General features: G+C 35.7%; 2 protein-coding genes across 6 annotated transcripts in view; both read right to left on the bottom strand.

Moving 5' to 3' along the window:
- The window catches only part of LOC108721557 (nuclear receptor coactivator 3), a 150,464-nt gene extending 141,900 nt beyond the window's left edge, over positions 1-8,564 (bottom strand). The window contains 2 exon segments of the mRNA XM_018446167.1: positions 676-1,734; positions 8,240-8,564. Of these exon segments, the coding sequence (XP_018301669.1) occupies positions 676-704 (29 nt within the window). The 5' untranslated portion in view covers positions 705-1,734; positions 8,240-8,564.
- A 4,173-nt stretch (positions 8,565-12,737) lies between these two features.
- On the bottom strand, positions 12,738-22,147 carry LOC108721558 (ankyrin repeat domain-containing protein 39). Of its 5 annotated transcripts, none has more exons than XM_018446168.1 (3): positions 21,904-22,147; positions 14,107-14,234; positions 12,738-13,374 (listed from the first exon to the last, which is right to left on the bottom strand). In XM_018446168.1, the coding sequence occupies exons 2-3, from the start codon at positions 14,210-14,212 to the stop codon at positions 12,884-12,886; spliced, it is 597 nt and encodes a 198-aa protein (XP_018301670.1). In that variant the 5' UTR covers positions 14,213-14,234; positions 21,904-22,147; the 3' UTR covers positions 12,738-12,883. The 5 variants fall into 5 exon arrangements, with proteins under 5 accessions (XP_018301670.1, XP_018301671.1, XP_018301672.1 ...); XM_018446169.1 differs by having other exon boundaries at positions 14,107-14,224; XM_018446170.1 differs by lacking the exons at positions 12,738-13,374; positions 14,107-14,234 and adding exons at positions 15,816-15,939; positions 17,101-17,356.
- Positions 22,148-22,549: the final 402 nt, after the last annotated feature.

Below are 22,549 nucleotides of genomic sequence, written 5' to 3'. Positions count from 1 at the left end.
TCACTTATAAATTAATCCCGATAACGAAGTAAACATTGTTCAAGTCTAAGCTTCAAAATATTCTTACATAATTATTTTAATAATCCAAACAAAATTATTTTCAGATCTAACCAAATTTTTAGATACTTGACTGAATCAGTTCTTCACTGAAAAATACTTTACTGAAAAACTGATTGAAAGTGAATGAACCAGTAGATTATGATCAATCAGAATTCTGCTTATCTCAACTAGAATTTAATAGATTTAACCAGATTCTGATTTGTCCATTTTTAACCAGAATTCCGATTAATGCAACTAGACTCTTTTTCCAGTGCAACAAAACCGTTCTTTCCGAGTGCAAAGTATCACGCTTTAAAATCTATTTTATCGAATTTTCCACCAATTTCGTCAAAGCTACTGTTCATACTCTTGAAACACGTATTATTTTCAAAGGATTTAATATCTAGAACGTAGCATTCCGCTACAGTGTTGTGCAAATTTACTTATCGTTTCTACGATAAAAAAAACTGGACGATCTACGCTTTCGCAAACACATCACGTTAACTGTCTCGTTTCCCGAAAATTATGGCCTGCCCATTGTTTCCGAACTGACCGATTTAATCCTGTTGGGGCGCCACATAGATTCGCGCGACAAATGATAATTGTGACCAAGATAAATGGATCTGAGAGACTCACCCTGCATTTTCAGTGGCAGCAATGGACATGTGCCTCCTCTCATCGAGGGTGGGCGCGGCGTCGAATTGCCGGGGGAGATCCGTGGTAATGAATTGAAAGTCACGCGTACACGAGAGACGTTCTCCTCTCTCTCTCTCTCTCTCTCTCTCTATCTCTTTCTTTCTCTCCGTTCTTCTCTTCCTTCTTGTGGGACACCACCCTCGCGCACCAACAGAACTTCTCACCACTACACCGTCGAAATCACCACCAAGCGACAACAGGGTCGTTAACCACCACGCGCGACACCAGTATCACAGAAATCAACACGCTCTCTCCGTCGCGATTCAGATACAAAGAAGAGAAGGGAAAGAAACCGCGAATCCGTTCGAATCCACCTTTTCCCACGACTTGGTCCATATATAACTCACGTAACGACTGAGTTCCCGTTCTCCGAGTACTTTCGGGGGAACGAAGTTGTGTGTACACGCGCGTGGATATCGTTCTCGCGATTAATCGTCGATTAGCCGACCGAGCTCGACGGGGACATCCGATGATGGGTTGGAAACTGCATCGTCGTCCTTCCGCCGACGATTTTCAGACGTCTTCTCGACGACATTCGATACAGACAGCCCGTGCCGCGCTGTTGACCACGTTCTTCCTCTCTGATGGCATACGGCAGGTGCAGACGAGGAGCCTCACACGAATTGGATCACGACAGAGTTTCGAGCACCGTCGGTCCCCCGACTTGAACGATGGCGTGATCGACGAACACAACGTGATCTCTCTATCGAGACGCGTATACGTCGTCGGGGTGGGCCCGTAGCACGAGCGATGGGAGTGTCTCTTCCTCGAAGCCGGGCCCTCCTCCGATTCCTTCCTTCCTTCTCTCAGATTACTCTCGATTTTTTTGAATCTCTTCGAGTCCGCAGAGTTGTTTCAAGCTCTTCCTGCCGGCGAAAACTCGAATTGACCAAGTTTTTCGGTTCCGCCGCCGTAGAATCCTGTTGATCTTTCCAAACTTCCTCGCAATCCACGAAGTTCAAGGACTTTTTTGTGTCGATCTCGATGAGCGTATCGATCCTGAAAATGACAACAGTAAATGCCAGGTGAGCGAGAGAGTGACAATCGTGCAAGTGCGAGCGGAAAGGAAGAAAGAGTATCGTGCTATAAAATGAGTCCACGTAACGCGTTAATGAGCGGAACGAATAAAAAAATTGCGTCGTACATTACGTCGAACGCATTATGCGTTGCGTTCGACGCGTTTTGCATTCGGTGACGAGCTCGTAATACGCAAATAGTTGTTTCTAGCTTATCTGTACAGTAATCGGCGGAATCATTAGCGCACAAACGATTACCGATATCTCACTGGAATTATATAAGAATAGCAGTTACAATTTACACACAGAAATAGATCCGCATATTTCTTATAAACATGCATCATTCAAATAAGTATTGTTATCGTATCATTATTCCTTATCTTAATTTATAACTATCATTGGCACTCATTTTAATTGTTATAAGGTACCTGAGCCGAATAAGGCCCACTTTTAAATTTATTACTTTAAAACTCACTTTACGCCTGCACTATATGCTTAAAAATGTGTCATAGGAAATAAATAAAAAAGAATTAAAGAATTGGAATCGACAGCAACACGTTTGTTTAACACAACAAAAACTTGTGTGTATGAGGCTAGTATGAGCCATTTTTATAACAATCGGCTGCAAAATTTACCAGGGTACAATGTTTCATAATTTATTATAATTCATTATAATATTATTCAACTTCTTAACTATGGAAAATAACTAATAAATAATTTTTTTGAAATAAGTATAAGTATTTTTTTTTAACGTGTACTTATTAAATAAGACTCACTTATGTGATTTTATTATAGCTATTATTATTTGTTTGTTACGTATGGAGTTTACGCCAGAGAATAACAATTTTCAATGGTACTATCTTTTAAGAAGTCAAAATTGCATTTAAATTGCTAAAAATGTTCAAAGATTGAAAAGTTGATTACCAACAAAATTAAAGATGATTGTAATATTTAAGAGTAGAGTAAGTCCCTAAGAAATTTCCTTTTTATGATTAATAGTCGTTTTAAAACTGATTTAGAAAGAAAATGTTTACTTTCTTCGTTATTTTTAATTTATTTTTTATTTGGGCTTTATTATATTCATATACACAACATAATAAGGTCCAATGTCAGAGTTTAATAAAATTTTTTTTTTCGTTCATTTACATATATTCTATATAAATAATATATTTTATTTTTGGGAGTGAATGAAATGAAGATTTGATTCTCACTTAGTTTATTTCAATATCTTCATAAATAGAATTAAAAAAAAATAAAATTAATTAGGTGGGTCTTATTCAGCTCAAGTACCTTAATTATAGTTGTTTTTATAACACATTTATATTTCGTATAAAAATAGATAATAAAACGTAGAACGTACATTTAATTTTATCGTAAAAAATTTTTTCTATTTGTCCTAATTAAAAATTTTTATGTTTTAAATTTTTTACACGCCCGATATAATATTAATTCAATATGTGATTATGTTATGAATATTTTGTAATAAATTGATGTTGAACATTTATTGGTATTAAAATAACACAATTCATGAATAAGTAACAAAACTAATGTAATTTTAAAATGCAAACTCGAACATAAATAGATAAAAGATGAATGTATGTTAATTTAACAAATTATAAATGTTAATTTTACTGAAGAAATATGTTTCTATTTCCAAATGTGTCAAAATATTACATGTTTGGTATAAATTTTATATATAACGTTTATATTAAATATACTTTCTAATATATATTCATAAAACACGTTCATATAAAATTAACACAAGATGGACGTCGTTTGAGACACGTGTTAAATTTGACACAAATTTTCCAATTGTGTAAAATATGTCGTCATTAGAAGTGAAATAATAATATAATTATTATTATTGTAAATTATAATGAAGGAATTAAATACATAAGAAATCAATTTTGTATCTCTTAGAAATCACTAGATATTATTTTCTTTCAAAGCATGTATAGATGTGAATAAAGACAACAAACGTTCAGCCTTCTAGAACAATGTTACCATTGTAACGCCTTACAAGATAACGTAACTTGCGATTATTACTCGAGAATTGTGCGTTATTACGATAGAAATATTTTAATAATTTTGCACGTCCAAAAAAAATTCTCTTATTCAAAGCTAAAATTTATAATTTTATTCATCATATCAATATAAAATCTGCGAAATGCTTTACAATGAAAAGTGCTGCAATATTAAATTACTTAATTTTAATCATTTATTCCAAGATAAAAATTGTATATTTTATTACACTTGATTATAAATTTACGTGCTCACTGTTACATACAGATATCGTTTGATCGCACATATTGTATCATTATATTTGGAAAAAAAATCTTTCGATCAGTTATTATTTTCCAAACAACTATGACGTGTTTCTCTGTACATGGTACGGAATCGCGCCTTCCGTAAAACCGCGAGGAAGCTTACTTGCGTTTTTCCCCGTTTTCGGCGAGGCAAAACGAGCGAGAAGGTTAAACGCATCCGCAACTAATGGCAGGTTTCGAAATATCGAGCCTCTCTGCAACACACAACCAACTGTCGTTCCCGTCGTCGTCGCGGCCACGGTGTAACCTCGCGCATCACATGGCGTCGCGCACGACGAGAGGCACTGCCATTAATACAATAGCCCCGGTGCGTGCATGCGCGGCGCATGTCCACACGGCCCATTCTCTCGCTTCCGAAACATATGTAGACCGTGGGCGCGTTTAGGAAAACTCAGGGAGATCGATATCGTCGTCGGCCGTCGCGTCGACGACGACGCTTCGTCGCGAATTTGCGCAATTTATCGGCGAGGTCTACGGGGTGTCCGGAACTCCGCGACCGATTTCAACGGTAGGCCTTTCATTGGAAAATAACGAAAAGATGTAATTATAGGGCTAAAAATATTCGCGATCGTTTAGTTTTTATTTTTTGGTATCAAAAACGTAAAACTTTCCTTCAATTTTCATTAGGAACATAGAACTATGTTCTATTAAAGTTACTATTGGAACTATTGTTTTTCTAAAAATTAATAAAACATGCCAATTTTACAAACATCGGTCAACCTCTCTCTATTTAGTAGTCTTGATAAGAGAATCGTTTGCGTTGTCGGCGTCCTTATATTATCCTTATATGAAAAAAAATGGTTTTGTTAAAATATCTGAAAATTTAAGTATTAGATACAGAAAATAATTTTGTTGGACCATTAAGATAATTACGTACTTAGGAAACATGTTGAGCAATGCTGCAACACGTTTTGACATTGTAACAGCCAATTTAAGTGTCCTACACAATTATTTGATAATCCAACAGAATTATCTTCAGATCTATATAATTGAGCTAAATTTGTAAATACTTCAGTAAAATTATCCTTTTCGAGTACGTCTTCTAAAAATGTTATCGAAATTAGATCTACTTGTCACTGAATTACATATTTCTTTCCTACGTCGATTTGAATTGAGGTCAAAGTAGGACGTCACATCCTGCGAGCAGAATTTTCTTTTAAAACGACATTACCCCAACGTATTAAAACGTCGCTTACGATGCATGAAATATTTTTCTCGCTATCCGCGGATATATTAAGTGACTCATCGTGTAGCGATTCCGTCCGTACCACTACAGATGCGGTAGCGAAAAATCACCGACACATGGTCGCACAATGTGAATTTAGTAGAGGCAACATAGTGATTGGCCCGCGTTTTTTTTTTTAGCACCACGCGTAGTGAAGTACTCGAATCGAATTCGCGCCTGAAATAAGCCGAATGTAATTAATTCCGAAACCGCATTACGTAGCGTCGTCACTCATCATTTTCACATTATGTTCTTCAAACAAACGTAACGCTCGCTTTAAGGTGCTTACGTCACGCGAAAAACATGGTCTAGCTACAAAGTGCAACCGCCGTCTTTTTTTACCCGAAAACCGCATCGCGTTATCCGCAAAAGGTGGTTTCCACGAAAATAATGTGACTGCATTGTACAACGTATTACATGGAAACGTTGGAATATATCCGTTCCAAAGTCTCCGTTCTTTTCTTATTAAATTATTAAAACTCGTACCCTGTGACCGAAATATTTCGTCGTATAAATATGTAAGCGCAGATAAATTGAATTTTAAGAATGTATCTAGCACACAATATCTTCTTCCATAAAACCGTCGAAGATTTCTATATAGACAACAGGCTATTTTGCAACGCCTGCAATTATTATTTCATGGCAAGCGAATACAATTTACAATAGCAAGAAGAATTGAGATAAGATCCTCTGAAATCGGTTTCAATTATAGAAAATGCCGATAAGAAATACGAGATTGAGAGAAAGAAAGAGAAAGAGGCACACGGCCCTGTCGACTTAGGTCGTAACGTTTACGACACGTCAGCATTATGAGGTTAGCACTTCAAGTGGTACTATTTAAATAACCCCGCTGCTCCTGTGTTACATAATTTAAAGGGCCTCGAAGGAAAAACTCGTAACTCTATCGGCTTGTTAAGTAAAGACTAAACTGAGATTAGAAAGTTGTGAATAAAATTATATTATTACTATTACACCGCTACTTTCCTTAACTATCTCTCTATCTCCTTAGAATGACATTAAATATGTTAAATATATTATTCAATTTCAATTTTCAATTTAATAATCGTATAATTTGTCTTCCGAAAATTATATATTTTAAATTATATAACTGCACATCGTTATTATTTATAAAATATTATTTTTAATTTTGGAAAAAAAATTCTATCGTAATTGGAGTAAATTTTGATAATAAAGAACCTTTCTATAGAAAATAAAAACTAATATAACTTAAAACTGAATTTTTTTCATTAACATAATATAATATCATACGTTGCCAAAGATAAAAACATCAGTAACACACTAAGGCACAAAGATTGGCTTTCCTTCTGGATTTAGCCAAAATGGCCAATTTCACTAGTAGTTCCATAAAAAACAAGGACGATGTTAAAAAGAAGACTACGAATTCGTAGTCTTCTTTTTAAAAATGAAAGGTTTTGCGTAACCACGACGATTCTCAGGAGCCCTGGACGAGCCGCACAGTCCTCGAAACACACATCAAAACATCGGCTGTAGAGGTAGACCTATACAATTTGATGTATACAATGCGAGTACATTGTAACTTCTTCTTCGAACAGTGGCTTAGGCGATGCGATCGCGTGACATGCCCTTAGGGCGACCGTGGGCTTTCTCATTAGACCGAGAAAAAATTTAACGCAGAAATGAGAGAATCCACGGGATCGAAAATTAGACGGACCCCGTGTTCGTTCGTAGAAAATGTGCCACTGCCATTGTCCAATTTTTATCCTGCCATTATTGCGATTCGCCCCTCGGGGGCGAGCGTGTGAGAGTGGAAGGAGAGAAATGTTTGTTCCTTTCAAAAATGTATTCGCTGCACCATGAAGTAATCAATCGTTCGCTATCGCGGTTGGGCTTCCCCCTCCTCTTCCTCGAAGATAATGGATGTATCCGTGTAAATGAGTCCGAATAGCTTATCGTTGCGAAACAAAATTGTGGAATTTACTCTGAAAGAAGTCGAGTTACTAATGGTATGTTTAGAAGAAAAACGCGAAAGCTTGCATGTTTCAAAAGGGATAAGAGTTATTTAACACTGAAGATTATGTTCAGTGTGTTAGATATAGTTCCTGTACAATGCATGTTTAGTAGCGACTAGAAAGATGTAAGACCAAGAGATATAAAACGTCTTCTTTTGAGGTTTACGTCGTGAGGAGATTGATACTATAATTTAATAATCTGTCAATAATAGTGAAACTAAAAATGCCATAGAAATTCTAGAGATAATATCGGAGTCAAGTTTGCAAGGAACATCTGTTAGATTATTAAATAAAGAGGTATTTTGAAGATCATAATCAATATGTTAAACTAAAAATGAAAATGTGGTTCATGGACAATAAATGTTTCAGTAGCAACTAGAAAGATATAAGGAATTATAAAGATATTAAAAGTTTTCTCTCATATCGAAAAGAAATGGATATTATAATCATAATTTGATAATCAATAATAGTACAATCGCTAAGAATACTACAGAAATTCCGGAGACACGAATGTCAGAGTCAAGTTTGCAAAAAAATACCTGTTTTAAGTATAGATAAACGTCAAGCATTGAAATCTGTTGTTTCAAGTATAAATCAGAGTTTCCGATAATCTCGAAAGGTTCCTGCACTGGTCAAAAAGGATCGTTTTGCCCCAAACGTCACGCAGCATCGTCCTTTTCAAATTAAGAAAGAAACATGAGGGTCTGTCCCTTTCAGCAACACCATTCTGCGGCTGAAACCCGTGACAAAACACGGGCGTTTACACGTCGTTTGCCCATTGACACCTCGAAAAAAAAAGAAAAGAGAACACACATAAACATTAGGAAAGCATTGTGGAAACTGTCACCGAAAGAAAACAGGCCCTTCGAGGCACGAGACTCGGATCGAAAGAGAGGGAAGAAAAATGCAAAAAAAAAAAAAGAGGATACAAAACACGCGTCTTACCTCGTCCCCGCAGACTTGCTCCTTCTCTCTTCCTCGCAGGTAGACCGTTGTGCGGCGAGATGCGATGCGATGCGATGCGGCGCGGCGACGCACAATCGAAAGCGCGATGGTGAACGCCGCGCGAGAGCGCGCCACGGACGCGGCGGCGCGCACAGCGGAGCGCGACGAACTTGACTCTCAGCGGAGCAGCGGACCGTCCGACGAGCGAATAAAAACGGAACGTAGAAACCCGGCCGCTGCTTTCTTGCGGCGTCGCGCGCGATCCGGCGCGCCGACGTGCATTATAAAGCGGAATTGTATATTTCGTTTCGTGTTACTCTCTCGCGCGCGCGCGCAACACACCCGCGGTAAAACCGCGGCGAGAGAGAAACGTTTTCGCGAAACGGCAACACAACACGCGGGAGGACTCGACTGACACTGACTGACCGACGACCGACTTATCCGCGGAACAACGACGATTCCATTCTCGCTTCGTGCTGCCGTCGGCGAGTTTGAGGTCGAGGCTGTATATCTTCTCCTTTCTCGCTCTTTCTCCCTCTCCCTCTCTCTCTCTCACCCGTTTCCTCTTCCTTTCTTTCGCAAGAGAGGCCCCGAAGTCTGGAGCGCCGCTCCGAAAAAACGTAGCACGGGGGACGGACGGCGGAAACGACGCGCGCACAACAGTCGCGAGAGCCAGCTGCGAGAGAAATATCTGAGAAATACAGAGCGACGTGTCTGCTTCTTTTTCTCTCTCTCTCTCTCTCTCTCTCTCTCTCTTCCTTTCCTCTTCCTCCTCTTCTACCGTTCTTTCCGCAGAAAAACACAGTGGGGCGCCACGGGATGCGGTTGATACGCATACGCGTCCGCCTTATCTCCTTTATATTCCGCTTCGCACGTGTGTCGGAAACGCGCGTGCCAGCGCGACGTTGCTGCGCGATGCAACGACGGCGACGACGACGATGATAATAATAATAATATTAACGACGACGACGCGACGCGACGCAAATACGGACGTCGTACGGGGCGCCGCGTCGCGCACGAGCCTTCCAGAAGGGTCTATCTGGTCGTGGTGTAGCTGTGTCTCGCGGCCGGCGGCCTCGCCGCTCTTCTCATCCTCCGCAGCGGCGTGTACCTCCTTCTAGCGCTGGCGGGCCCCGCTGGACAGTACACGCAAGTACGTCGCGGCGGCAGAACGTCCCGCCGCGCGCCCGCCTCGTCCCCCGCCCCGCCCTCCTCCTCCTCGCCCTTTCCCCCGTCGACTCCGCGCTCACTGCGAGAGCGCATATATGTGTGCGTGTGCCTGTGTGTTCTTTCTCTCCTCCTCTCTCTCACGCTCTTTCTCTGTTCCGTCCTTATTTATTATCTATCGCGCTCTCACTTGCACTTCTCCCCGCGACGGTTTCTCGCGATCTTACCAGGCACGGTCTCTGTCTTTCCTCCGTCTCGCTCTATCTCTCACCGTTTGCACGCAACAGACACACACCGCGCGTTCTCTCTTCCTCTCTCTTTCTCGTCTCTCCGCGTTATTGCGTATAACGAAGCGCGCGTAAGTGTGTATGTGTGTGAGTGTGTGTACGTGTGTTGTGTGGACAGGGACGCAGAAGGAGAGGAGACGTAGCGTGCAGCGGTGACGACGATGACACCACGACGACGACGACGACGATGACGATGATGACGACGACAACGACGGACGGAGAGCGCGCGCGCGCGCGCTGTCCGCTCAGGGTGCGCGTTTGTGAAGTTGGGCGCGCGCGTGATGTGTCTCTGTGTGTACTTCTCGATTAGCGCGACCCGACGTGCGTGACGTCACAGCAGCGCGACGACGTTACATCGCCGCTCGTTCTCCGGGCCGATTGTCACTCGCGCCGCGAGATCGCGACGACGGGGAAAAAGCGGAGCTCTCGCTCGAACGAAACGGAGCGAAACGGGCGTGGACGTAAAACGCGGAGGAGACTTCCACGGCCGCCGACAGCCAGCGACGACGACGAGAGCGGCGCCGCGCGCGAGAGCGAGAGCAGGGGAGAGAGAAAGAAAGAGAACGCGGAGCGGCCCGATATTTTGTGTCACTGACGCGACGACTGTCCCGTATCGTGACGTGAGTACGCCGCACTTATTTTCCCCACCGGTTTCACGCGAAAACGTTGGAAACGTCGACGATGAAAACGGGCGCGAGCGACGCCACGCTTTTGCTTTGACGGCACGCGCGAACGAACCCGCGTTTAGTACCACTCGTGAAACGACTGACGACTCCCCGTCGTACAACGACTGGCGCGGCCGCACCACGAACGACGATTCCGAGTAGGAGAGGGGAGAGGGTGGTAGCGCCGCTAGGTGGCAGCGCTGTTTTATCGCGAGTGACTCCACCAGACTCCACCGCCGTCCGCGATCCGCTCCTCCAGGGGCTCCGGCGGCCACCGCGTAACGTGCATCGAGAACACCCGGAAACGACCGAGCGTCGCCGAAGCGCCACGAAGCCGCTTCAATATCAAGTGCACGACCCTATGCGGCCGCATGCCGCATGTCCGTTCGTCGCGCGCGCAGATGGACGGATGATCGCGTGTATATATCGCACTCTTTGACGAGAACGTCGCTTCGCGTTGTGGTCCGTGAATTTTTCGACGCGTTGAATTTTTATTCAAACAAAAGTCTAAAATCGAAACACAAGACTTGAAATATCTACGAAATGTTTTGGATATTTTTGCAGGAATCGTCTGAAACTCTTATAGAAATCTGATACTGATCTGATCGATTTAATACTGAAAGACGGTAATTAATTGGTTATCTTAAGTATTAAAAATTCAATTGTTTAATGCTTTTACTCCAAATATATTATTACTGTCTTTCAGTAATAAATTGACTAGTATTATAACAGAGTGACCTCTGTAAAATTGACTAATCAGCTGTCATTTTTAAACGCATATAGGAAATTGGCAAAATAAAGTATTTTTTAATAAAAAAATATATTTGATAGTTTTATTTATATATAAACTGATGACGATTAAAAATATTTATATTTAATTAAATGTTCATAAAAATATTAAATATCGTCAATCTTATCAATTTTTATGATATATATTATATATTTTCTAAATGCTAAATTCGTAATGATATATATTTCAAAAATTTAAAATACTTATTTAACTTTTTGTTAAAAGAATGTTAATTTTTTAAATAAAGATTGACGATATTTGGTACTTTTATAAACATTTAATTAAATGATGCAAATATTTCTGATCATTATTTTATATATTTTTCTTATTCCCTATTTAAAATGACAGCTAATTAGTTACACTAACTTCCCATGGGACATCCCATAGATTTCTGTAAAGAAAAATATCTCGTAAGACATCTTTTTTAACTCAACTTCGTGTATGATTCATTTTTCTTCTTTTCCTCCCCACGTTGGAGGAAAAGAGAAAGAAGATGAACCGTGCAAGAAGTTCAAAAAAGAATAAGCTTCTTATATCCTAATTTTGATGTTGTTTGTAATTAGGTAAATTATCAAGTTTGTTGAAATGTCAGAAGAAAATAACTAATGAGAATATAATGATCTTTCGCGAATTTAAAGTAGCTTATTACACTATTACAAGAAAAATAACATTTTTTCTTTTAGAAAATATTTTATTAATGGTGTTATATTTTTATTACGCTATTAATATAATTCTTATTACACTCAAATTCGAAAATTACTTCAAATAGTCATACAAGTTTTTCATCCTACTTCTTGAACATCGAGAAGTCTTTCTACAAAAGACATTATTAATCGATCCGACATATATTATATATATAGAGATTCATTTTTGTTTATTTATAAGCGTATGAAAATGAGTCTTACATTACAATTATACAGACTTTTATAATATTTTTATCTCTCTCCAGTTCGACATACTTTTATAATATTTTTATCTCTCCAGTTTGATATACCAACTAAAAGTAATATATATATAACATTTACATTATAATTTCGCACTCAATAATATTAAAGTAATTTAATACATACTGTTACATAACAATTATATTGTTGAATGTAAAGTTATAATATCGATGTTATGTTGCTTTTAGATAATGTGTCGACTAGGTGGCTTTTATCTAACAAGACAACCTCACGAAGGACGCAAAATGCTAAATTTCGATTTTAATGAAATCTAATATACATATAAGTTTCATATACATAGATAAATTTAAAAAATATCAAAAAAAATATTTTCAGGGGTGAAATAGGTTTTAGCTTCTTTTTCATTATATCTCTAAAATTTTAATATTCCGAGATATTAAAAAATGTGTACAAAATTTTTACAATAAAAATACCTCTATCCACGTCAACATTAAAAAAAAATATTTTCAAAAATTATATTTTCAATATTTAAAAATACTGATATGGATAAATAAAGGTAACTTTATTATAAAACTTTTGTATAAATTTTTTATCTTAAATGATTTTTGAGATATAACGAAAAAAAGTTAAAAATCGTTATAATTAGAAGAAGTTATTGTATTCCTCTCTTGAACCATTTTCCGCCCTAACTAATTTTTCTAAATATTCTATCTGCGTACCTACATATAAAGTTTCATTAAAATTAGACTTTGACGCTTCACAAGATTTCTTTGTAAACAGGAAATGCATACTTGCACTTCCACACATTTTTCATCAAATTTCTCACTTTACTATTCCTGACTACGATAAAACAATCTCTCCATTATTTTTACTTTTTCGTCAACGATCTGCGTCATTTTCCAACTTTCAAATACGTTATCTACAGTTTGCCCGTTTTTGTCTTTGATGGTGCGATCAGTGATCCGTAACAATGACTGAAGGATCTCGACGCCTTCAGCGGAGCCGGCTATCGTTGGAATAGCCCGATGCAGAGCTGTCCTGCCGTCTACATCTATCAGATTGGGATCTGCTTTGTAGGTAAGCAACAGCTTGAGGATTTTAACGTGGCCCATGCTGGCTGCACGGTGCAAAGGCGTCGCTTTCAGACTGCGGGTGCACGCGTTCACGTTCGCACCATGCTGCAGCAAAATCTTGCACACGTGGTAATGCCCGCTCCGCGTTGCGTAATGCAACGCTGTGTAGCCGGCGGTCGTATCCGGCGTATCGACAAAAACGCCCTTCTGCAGTAGCTTAAGGACGCGATCCTCGTCCCCATCCAGCGCTGAAAAAAACGCACGAAAAACTAGTGCAAGAACGCAGAAAAAGAAGCCAAACTCCTCAAAATGTGAAATCTAAACTCATGTAGAACTGATCCTCTCAGACCGCAACATCATTTCTGATGAATCATATTCTCAGAATAAAAAATCATTAAAAAATATTACAAGCAATACAAAAATAATGACAAAGTACTAATAATCATTATAATAAATCATAATAATAATAATAATAATAAATTATTATAAGCTCTATGTAAAAGGATAATAAAGTTTTAATATTTATTATAATATAAAATCATTACTTTTACAACGTAAAAGCAATAATAAAGTTCTAATATTCGTTATTTATAAATTTTGTATTACTGTAATAAATATAATTTTTTTCAGCAAGACATTTTAAAAATCTATAGATACTATGTATAGATATTATGAATAAATCTTAACTTAGCTTCGAATTGTATTTTAATAGATTTTGTAATTAAGAAATCAATCTTTATTTTGTATTATTGTTTCTATTATATTTTACAATTATGAAATCACCTTTCAAACGTATAAAATAATAAGAATAAAGTCAATTGAATTCTGAATTCGTTGCAAGACTGAAACGCACAGTCAAAACTGAACTGGTATGATAATCCAGTTCATTTGCGACCTTGTGTTCTGAAATGCTTCATCGTTTACAGTCTACCTTATTCCAAATAAATATCTGTATCAGCAACGGTATCACTTTCATTTACCTGCCGTCCAAAGCCCGCGTTCGAAACAAAGCTCGTCTATATTCTGACAGACATTGTACCGCGCAGCCCCTTCGCAACACATTTTGTGGTCATAAGAGTGCTCCATTGTTTATTATATCTGCAAATGACTGTTAAAAAATCCTATATTAAGTTTGATTAACTGAAATAATACGTCTGAAGAGTAAAAAAATCGTTTCGAGTTCAGAGGTAAAGATTTTTCAAAGTATATAAATTGTACGATATACACTTCTATGTTTATTTATTTCTCATAGTTTGCAACACAAACAAGCATGTACAACGTTCAATTATACGTTGAGTAACCTGTGTATAACTGCCGTACATACAAAATACAGCTTCACGTATGAAAGAAATTATCAGATATACATAAATTCACGTCGAATTAGTGCAAACTTAATGTTAACTATATTCTCGTTCCCTACACCTTCTATAACTTTTGATTTTCTTACTTATGAATAAACTAATAATATATAGTTGTCACACGATGAGTTAACGATTCTTAATGAAAACAGGAAACATCGATTGCAATAATCCCTTAGATTGACATTTATAATCTGCAATAAAATCTTTAGATCGACATTTATATTTGCAATAAGAGTAAAAATCGTTATCATCAACTTGTTTCTAAATGGTTTTACATCCTTAAACTCTCTGGACCACAATCGATCCGGAGGAACAATATCTCATCTAATAAATGGTGGGAAAAGACATTACAGACGTTGTTTAGATAATAGTATGCTATATAAAGATATAATATATGTAAATGGTATTTGCACTATAATAAAATTTCATTCTTCACAATTATAAACACTAAAACAATTTAAAGTTAATATAGGCCAATTTGATGCAATCTAAACGTTGCGCCAATTTGGCCCAATCTGGATTCTACGAGACTCACGTCATAAATCCTCAATAAAGCATTAAAAAACCCATTTTCCACGCAACGAGGTAAAGATATCACAAATCAATGTATATAATTAATACTTCAGTATTACATATAGTGGATGGATATGACGCAATCAACACATGCTCCTTTGGTCTGACGAAATTTCCGCAACCGCTTGTAAGTTATTATTATCCGCAACGTGATTATTTTACACGTTGCAGAAGTGTTTACGTGGTTCACAATCTCCGGGATCATGCTTCCCTCCCCTCTAAACAGTCTTATCATGATTATACAATTTTACCGCGTCATTTTCGAAGTCGTACAAGAAGGAACTCATCATTGCCGCGGTATACAATATATCACGTCCGATAACGTGAGAATTCATTCGTGTGATTTCGCACAACAAGAATTAAAGTGTAAGTTTCCTAAGGGAATGATGGAACATATTTATTTTTTTATTATTCTAACGGAAAGCTGCACTTCGGTACTTCCGATACATAACAATATCCAATTTTGCAAGGTACAATTGTGTGATCATCTTTAAAAAACAAAGCCTTTTTGATTGGTCCGCACATATACATCTAACTCAAACTTCCCCAGAGGCGCAGTTACAAATGTAATTTCCGCAAACACTCATCATATTCCAAGATATAAAAGTAGATGCAAAAAAAAAAACAAAATGAAGTTACAAATCTCATCGATTCATTAATACTAATTTCTACAGTTTGATTCATAAAGACACATACATATTGTATATGTAAAAGTCACAAGAGAATATATGTTTAGATATATAATGCGCTTGCAGTAAGGCCCATTTTTAAAGCGTTAACAATCTCGTTGCAGTGTCCAAAGTACTTCGGCTTCTCCGGTACTACAAATAACTCGATAGCCGAGTTCAGCTAGAGCATTTATGACGGAGAATGGTGTGCCTGAAATCAATTTTGCAACGTAAGTTCCTAAAGAATGTCCTATAAAGAAGCTAATGTTATTATTATTAGATCACGACTGGTTTTACTCTAAACTTTTATAAATTATTGTAATATTTATCTTAATAATAAAAATTCATATACCTCTATTAAATTAATTAAACTTTTAAAAATTACTAAATCATTGTCACAATCAACCAAATAATAAAACTTGTGGCTATGACAAAGCATCAGCCCCACAAAAGATCCAAGAATTCCATTGATACAAATATCACAAATCTGTTTAAACGTGTTTAAAAGAATTTTTCCCATGAATATCATCAAATATTTATTACAGATTGAATGTAATGTTTATTAAATATATATTTCAATTATAGGTATTGTATCTTTTATTAACAAGTTACATTGTGCATTACTGTTACTACTGTTAATTTACATGAAAAAAACGTTAACTCTTCAATTGCATGCTTTCTTGAACTGAGAAAATCAAAATAAAATGAAACGTATGACAATCGCGACATAATCTGTTTTATTATTTTTAACTAGCATAAAATAATGCCTGCGATCAGTAGAAAAAGCAGCTTTGCAATATATATTTACACCCAATGAAAAACTAAAGATAAGAACCAATCGTATTAAAACATTTTACAATACTTGTAAACTACTTTTTCTGCTGACACTGTTAACTGTATCAACTGTAACCTAATAGCAACTAGTTTTAAATCGTTTGCAATTTCAGTCACTTTAATTTTTTGTTAGGCAATTTTTCATAATTGACGTTTCTGTTTATAAATTATTTTTATAATTACTAATTGTATCGATTAGTGTAATGCAAATCTGAAATTAAGGGCATTCTTAATAATTTCATACAATTATATCTCATGCGTTTACTTCTTACAAGATCATAATTTTAAAAAATCTCGAATAATTGTACAAATCATTTAAATTTCTTGCATTTGCTACTTTGCTAGATAATACTATATAACTAAGAGATTTCATAATCATATTGAGTAAGTACTACTATCTCTGACATGCACGTATGCATGTATTTGCAGAGTTAACGTTTGCGCACAAATAAAAATTGCATCGCAACCGAGAAATCTTGAATCTTTCCGGGATCTTAGGAAATGGTTCGTGATCTCGTCAAAATTCTGGGTTATTAACCTTTAAGCCTAATTCCATTCACGACATTCACGCTACCGGGGGACAGTTCGAAGCGGCAACGTAAGGCCGATACCTCCTTCGGTGTCAAACCAAAAACCGTGCTATCGGCCGCGAATGGTGACGCTTTTACACCGACGTAATAGAAATCGACGTCGTTGTCGTCCTCGTCGCCGGCGGTGGTGTCTTGCTTTTTGGAATTGGTTGTCGTTGCCATTGTCGCGCTAAAAGTATCGTTATACCTCGTTGTGCTTTACTTCTAGAAGAAAAGCAAACGTGACGCACGTGAGTGACGATCGGAGCCGTTTATCTCGAAAGTGATGCAAGAATCACCCCTTCGAGCAGTTTCTTTATCTGATATTTAATAGAAAATTCAGAAAACATCTGCGATCGCGAGATGCTTTTATTAAAACTTCTGTGATATTTTCTCCCTTCGAACAGTTACAGCAACGATCAACAAGAATAACGAGAGTTTTTCTCTGAGTTCCCGTTGAAGGTGATATAAAAATGTAACTGATTTTCAAATTTAAAAAAAAATACATGTACACAGCTTCAGAATTCATAATCATCAATAAAGAAATAAATGAAGTTCATATAGGTAAAACATTTAAAGTATTTCCTGGCTAATAAAAAAAGTTCCAAATTGCTTTTCTGACATTTTACAAATATCTTGGAAGAACACAATTTTAAGAGCACTTGTCTTGTACAAGAAACGAAATATTTGTCCTCTCTCTAAGAAGATATTAAAATATGATTCATAAAACCACTTTCATGATAAATGGCACATTCCGACCGTGCGATGAAACGTTGATGAAACTGATAGGAAACGCGATCTATCATATCTTCAATCATCATAGAAACAAACAATTATAGGACGATTGGAAATATTGGAAAAACGATAACGAGAGATAACACATAATAGTTACTCAAATTTTATCAGAGTAAGTACTTTGAAGGAAATAAAGACTTGATAACAAGCCATAGTTACAATTTTTTCCTATTGACTTCTCTTGTTAAGTATCTCTATGAGTATATTGCTTAAAATATTGCAGATAATTTCTAAATAAATATTTTCTATTGAGAGAATAACATTATAAATATACACATATATATGCAAATGATAATGCTAAGATAATTTTCTATGCAAATTCACGTATTTTCCAATAATACATAAAATTCTGAGTAAAAAATATTGCTAAATTTTTTTTGTAATATTAGACGATACCTTCACCGAAATAAATTGTTTGCAAATAATCTGAAAATTCTAAAATAAAAATATATTTGGTATAAATGTATGCAATTAATAATAAACGTATCGCATATACGTATCATACATAAAATACTATCAAGTATATATTTTGAATATTATTTTAAAGTTATTAAAAGTATTTATTTCTGTTAAATATAACAAAATGTTTTTCATCATATCACGTTTATAGAATTCACATTTTATATTTTATTAAAAGTAGAAATTTATTGAATTTTTATCACATGATGCAAAAAATTCAAATTAACATTTGAAAGTTAATTCGGAATTTTATGTGCATCGGAACATATATGAATTGTTTAAGCTGTAATATATATTTTGTTATTAATTGCTATAGCAGAAAACAAGTTGCTACATAAGTACATGTACAAAATATAATAGAACTTTTAAATAAAAAACGATGATCTATCATCGTTATATGCATATGTAGCATTTAATAAAAATATAATGTCAAAAATATGATACAAAATCATTCTACCCAAGAAAGTATTTTCGTTCTCTATCAATATAATATTCCCTTCCAAGAATATATAATCATACAGATTCTGTATTTTTTCTTCTTCATTCTTCTTTCATGTTTCCACCGATATATTCGGTTTTCTTTCGTATTTATGTATATAAAAATGGAAATGTGCTCGCAATCAATTCAGGGTAAGAAAACGAACGGAAAATAGAAGATGCACATAATCAAATAACAAATATAAAACATAGTGTAAAAATAGCCCAAGAGAAAATATTGCGTTTACTAGGGTTAGAGAATTAGAGGCTGGAAAAAAATAAAAAACCGCTTTATGTAAATTATTTTTATAAAATATTATTTAATTATTTTAAATAGTAGAAGAAATTGTAGCTTTTAATAATATTATGTAAGGCACCATTCTTTGTTATATCCAATTAACTGTTTCTCGTGCTCTTTTTTAAAATGCACTATACGATTTCATACACCCATTTCAATTATTTATATATGATTAAATCATATGGGTTTGTCAAATTTAGTTGTTTCTCAACAAAAAAAAGAGTTTCCATGAGATTTTGAATAACTATGAGATTTTAGGCACAAAGGAAAGTTTATTATTTTATATATATATATATCTGTAACATATTTGTAAGCTATTTAAACACCGTAATAACTTGATATGTACACAAGATAGCACAGAATGATATTTTATATCATAAGCTTATTAGATTCCAATGAAACTTCGAGATAGTATTGTCATATTTCTTTTTCTATTCTTTATTTCATTCTTAGCAGAGACAAAAATATCTACGAATATCAATATCATGTCATTTTTACTAAACTCGCCAAATGTGTATCATTATCAACATACTTATATCAATAAATGTTTTCTCACATAGTAAACTATGTAGAAATGTATTTAATTAATTTTTTTATTAAACTTCTTCACTGTATTTACTTTCCAGAAATTAATGATAATTATCCATCCCGAAAGTACCAATAATGATTCAATGCGTGCATGCTGCTAATTTCAGTGTAACATGCTGTCCCTGAATTAATATTAATGTATGCACATGCTGTAACAACTTGTTTACGTTGCAAGAGTAAGCTAAGATTGTTAAATCAGATTAAACAATGAAGTAGGTGAGCTTTATCTTAAAAGCATTAGAATGATTGTGCCTAATGAACATCATATTATGCAATGTTAAGTGCTCTTGAAGCAGCAGTATATTTCGAGCCATACCAGCTTTTTTTACAACAGTATCAGGTTCAGGTTCTGAGAATTCTTTTCTCATAGTCCACATGTACTCATTATAATCCTGCTTAATGCTAGTACTGGATGATGCAACGACTTTGTAACCGAGTACCTCTAAAGCAGTCAATATTATGCAAGGATGTTGCAAATATACTATCGTCGAGTCGTCGCAATATCCTATAGTGGAGAATCGACTCAACTGCTCTATGTCAGCCGCTACAACATAATTGAATATTACTTGTACCTAAAAAATTGTTGATTTATTACACCTGCAATATTCCTAGCCACAACATTATCTCCTCTAATCTTCAAAAATGTGTCAATTTATCCTAAGTATATGTTATTTTATTATCTTGTAATGCTATTTTTATTACGTGTATGTAGAAAGATTACAAGAAAAACATCAAATAGAGTTCTCAAATACGACTAACGAATTGTAGGACACTTTATCTAATTGAAAAGTTTGAAAAAGCAAAAAGTAACATATATATTTGCGTAAGGGCAAATATAGAGGAGTCTTCGTACCTTTAAGCCCTGACACTAAAACCCTCCAGGGATATTTATGACTGTACGACGCTAGGTTGCCACGTACTAGAATGTATGGCATCTGTAATAGTCAGCTAAAACAATCTGTAATAGATGATATCCTATGGATATATGTAACACATATTTAATTAAATAGTGTTAGACCTCTCTACACAACTGCTAATCTGATACTATGACATGAGAATTATTCCTGTGTGCTAATTAGTGTACAATTTGGAATGAACCTACTAAAATTTTAACTTATCAATGCAACTTATGAATTGAATGTTGTAAACATTAGACAAGGTCCAGAGAGTTTAAAAGATCGTCACATCATTCAAACGTCTTTAGTCTTATTGCAAAATCAATAGGCCAATCATACTTATTGATCAATATTACACAAAACTAAAATGATTAAAACAATCTAAAAAAATAATAACTGAATATATTAAAGATATATTCAATTATTATTTATATGTACTATATATTTTATTTATATATACTCAGTTATTATTTATATATACTCATATCAAACAGACTTTGATTGATCAATAAGAATGAAAAATATCCAGAGATTACTAGGAGAATCGACTAGTATTGTACTTCAAAATATTAATGAAGTTCATAGGCTATACTAGAACATACTATACTAACGTACTAGCATGTACTATGACTATAACATGGAGTTCATTCAACTTCCATTTCGTCAATAATTTTACTGATGCTTATTGGAAAAGTAAGAAGAGCTACGTAAAAAGCTGGTCTTTATAGTTAATCCTAACTTTGTAATCATTAAATGACTTTTTGAATTCATTTCTAAGAATGAAGTGGAACATGATTTCTAAATACATGGCAACCTAAAAATGTTGAAATATATTAAACGGTATAATCGATACACAAATGGACTATCTATAATTTTGCATGTATAGTTGATTATAAAGATAATTATTCATTTGTTTATAGACCAGAAAATTTCATACATTATAATATTTATAATTTGCCACGTGTTCAAAAGTCATTTGATAAATACAAAAATAAAGTAAAGGCTTAAAGTAATTACGTAGTTCTTCTTATTTTTACAAATAAATATATACTATACCCTTTTCATATCAACAATTAAGCGAACAAAGAGAGACAAATCGTTAGGCGAAACGTTTATGAATCAGCATTTCACGAGAAAAGTTATCAATAAATCCGCATGTTATTCCATCACAGGTGATTCAGAAAGAGAAAAGTTTATTTTACTCGACACATGCGTCGTACAAATTTTCACAATTATTGTCAACATGTATTGACTCTTACCAATATGCGAAGAGTGATAAAGAGGGCGGAGAATTCCGAAGCGGCTAAAAACAACTTTTATATACCCTTTCGGCGATAATTCGAACAGTCCGTCACGGTCGTGATATCGATTATCTTAAAATTTCCTGTTTTTCGATCTAGGTACTGTTTTACGTAAAAAGCATTCCTACGCGTCTGGATTTACAGTGAACTGGAATGAACACAAAAGTGCACACTACTGATTGACGCTGACTACGCAGTACTCCATTTACTCCATTAGAGATTAGTGTCATTCATAAACACAAGAAACAACTAGATGCGAAACGTAACATGAAATTACGAACGAAAGAGAAAGGCATTGATGAATCCTGATTGGCTGCGTCATTTATGTCCATTTCTCTCTTTTTGGCTGAACTTTTGCACCAGTTCATCTTTCTTCCTTTTCTCTTTAGGAGGAAAGAAGAAGAAGGAAGATGAATTAGTGCAAAAGTTCAGCCAAAAAGAACAGGCCTATATATAATCTCGTCCAATCAGAAATCGAAAGGTTTGTTCGCGTCGCAAGCTCCAACATGCTCCAATTGCTCCTATCATAGCTCTTAAGCCCGTATCAGACTACCGACTCTGCAGGCCGACCCGACTGCCAACTCTGACTGCCGATCAATAATGG

Source organism: Mycetomoellerius zeteki, unplaced genomic scaffold (assembly GCF_001594055.1).
Source record: "Mycetomoellerius zeteki isolate Tzet28-1 unplaced genomic scaffold, Tzet1.0 scaffold174, whole genome shotgun sequence".
In the NCBI taxonomy this organism is placed as follows: domain Eukaryota; kingdom Metazoa; phylum Arthropoda; class Insecta; order Hymenoptera; family Formicidae; genus Mycetomoellerius; species Mycetomoellerius zeteki.
This window is presented reverse-complemented; position numbering and strand designations above follow the sequence as displayed.

Bases quoted from the DNA above. Each gene is read 5' to 3' on its own strand.
- LOC108721558 (XM_018446168.1), bottom strand. From the start codon at position 14,212: ATGGAGCACTCTTATGACCACAAAATGTGTTGCGAAGGGGCTGCGCGG. The intron at 13,375-14,106 runs GTAAATGAAAGT...CGTTTTTTTCAG, and splicing joins ACGCGGGCTTTGGACGGCAG to CGCTGGATGGGGACGAGGAT.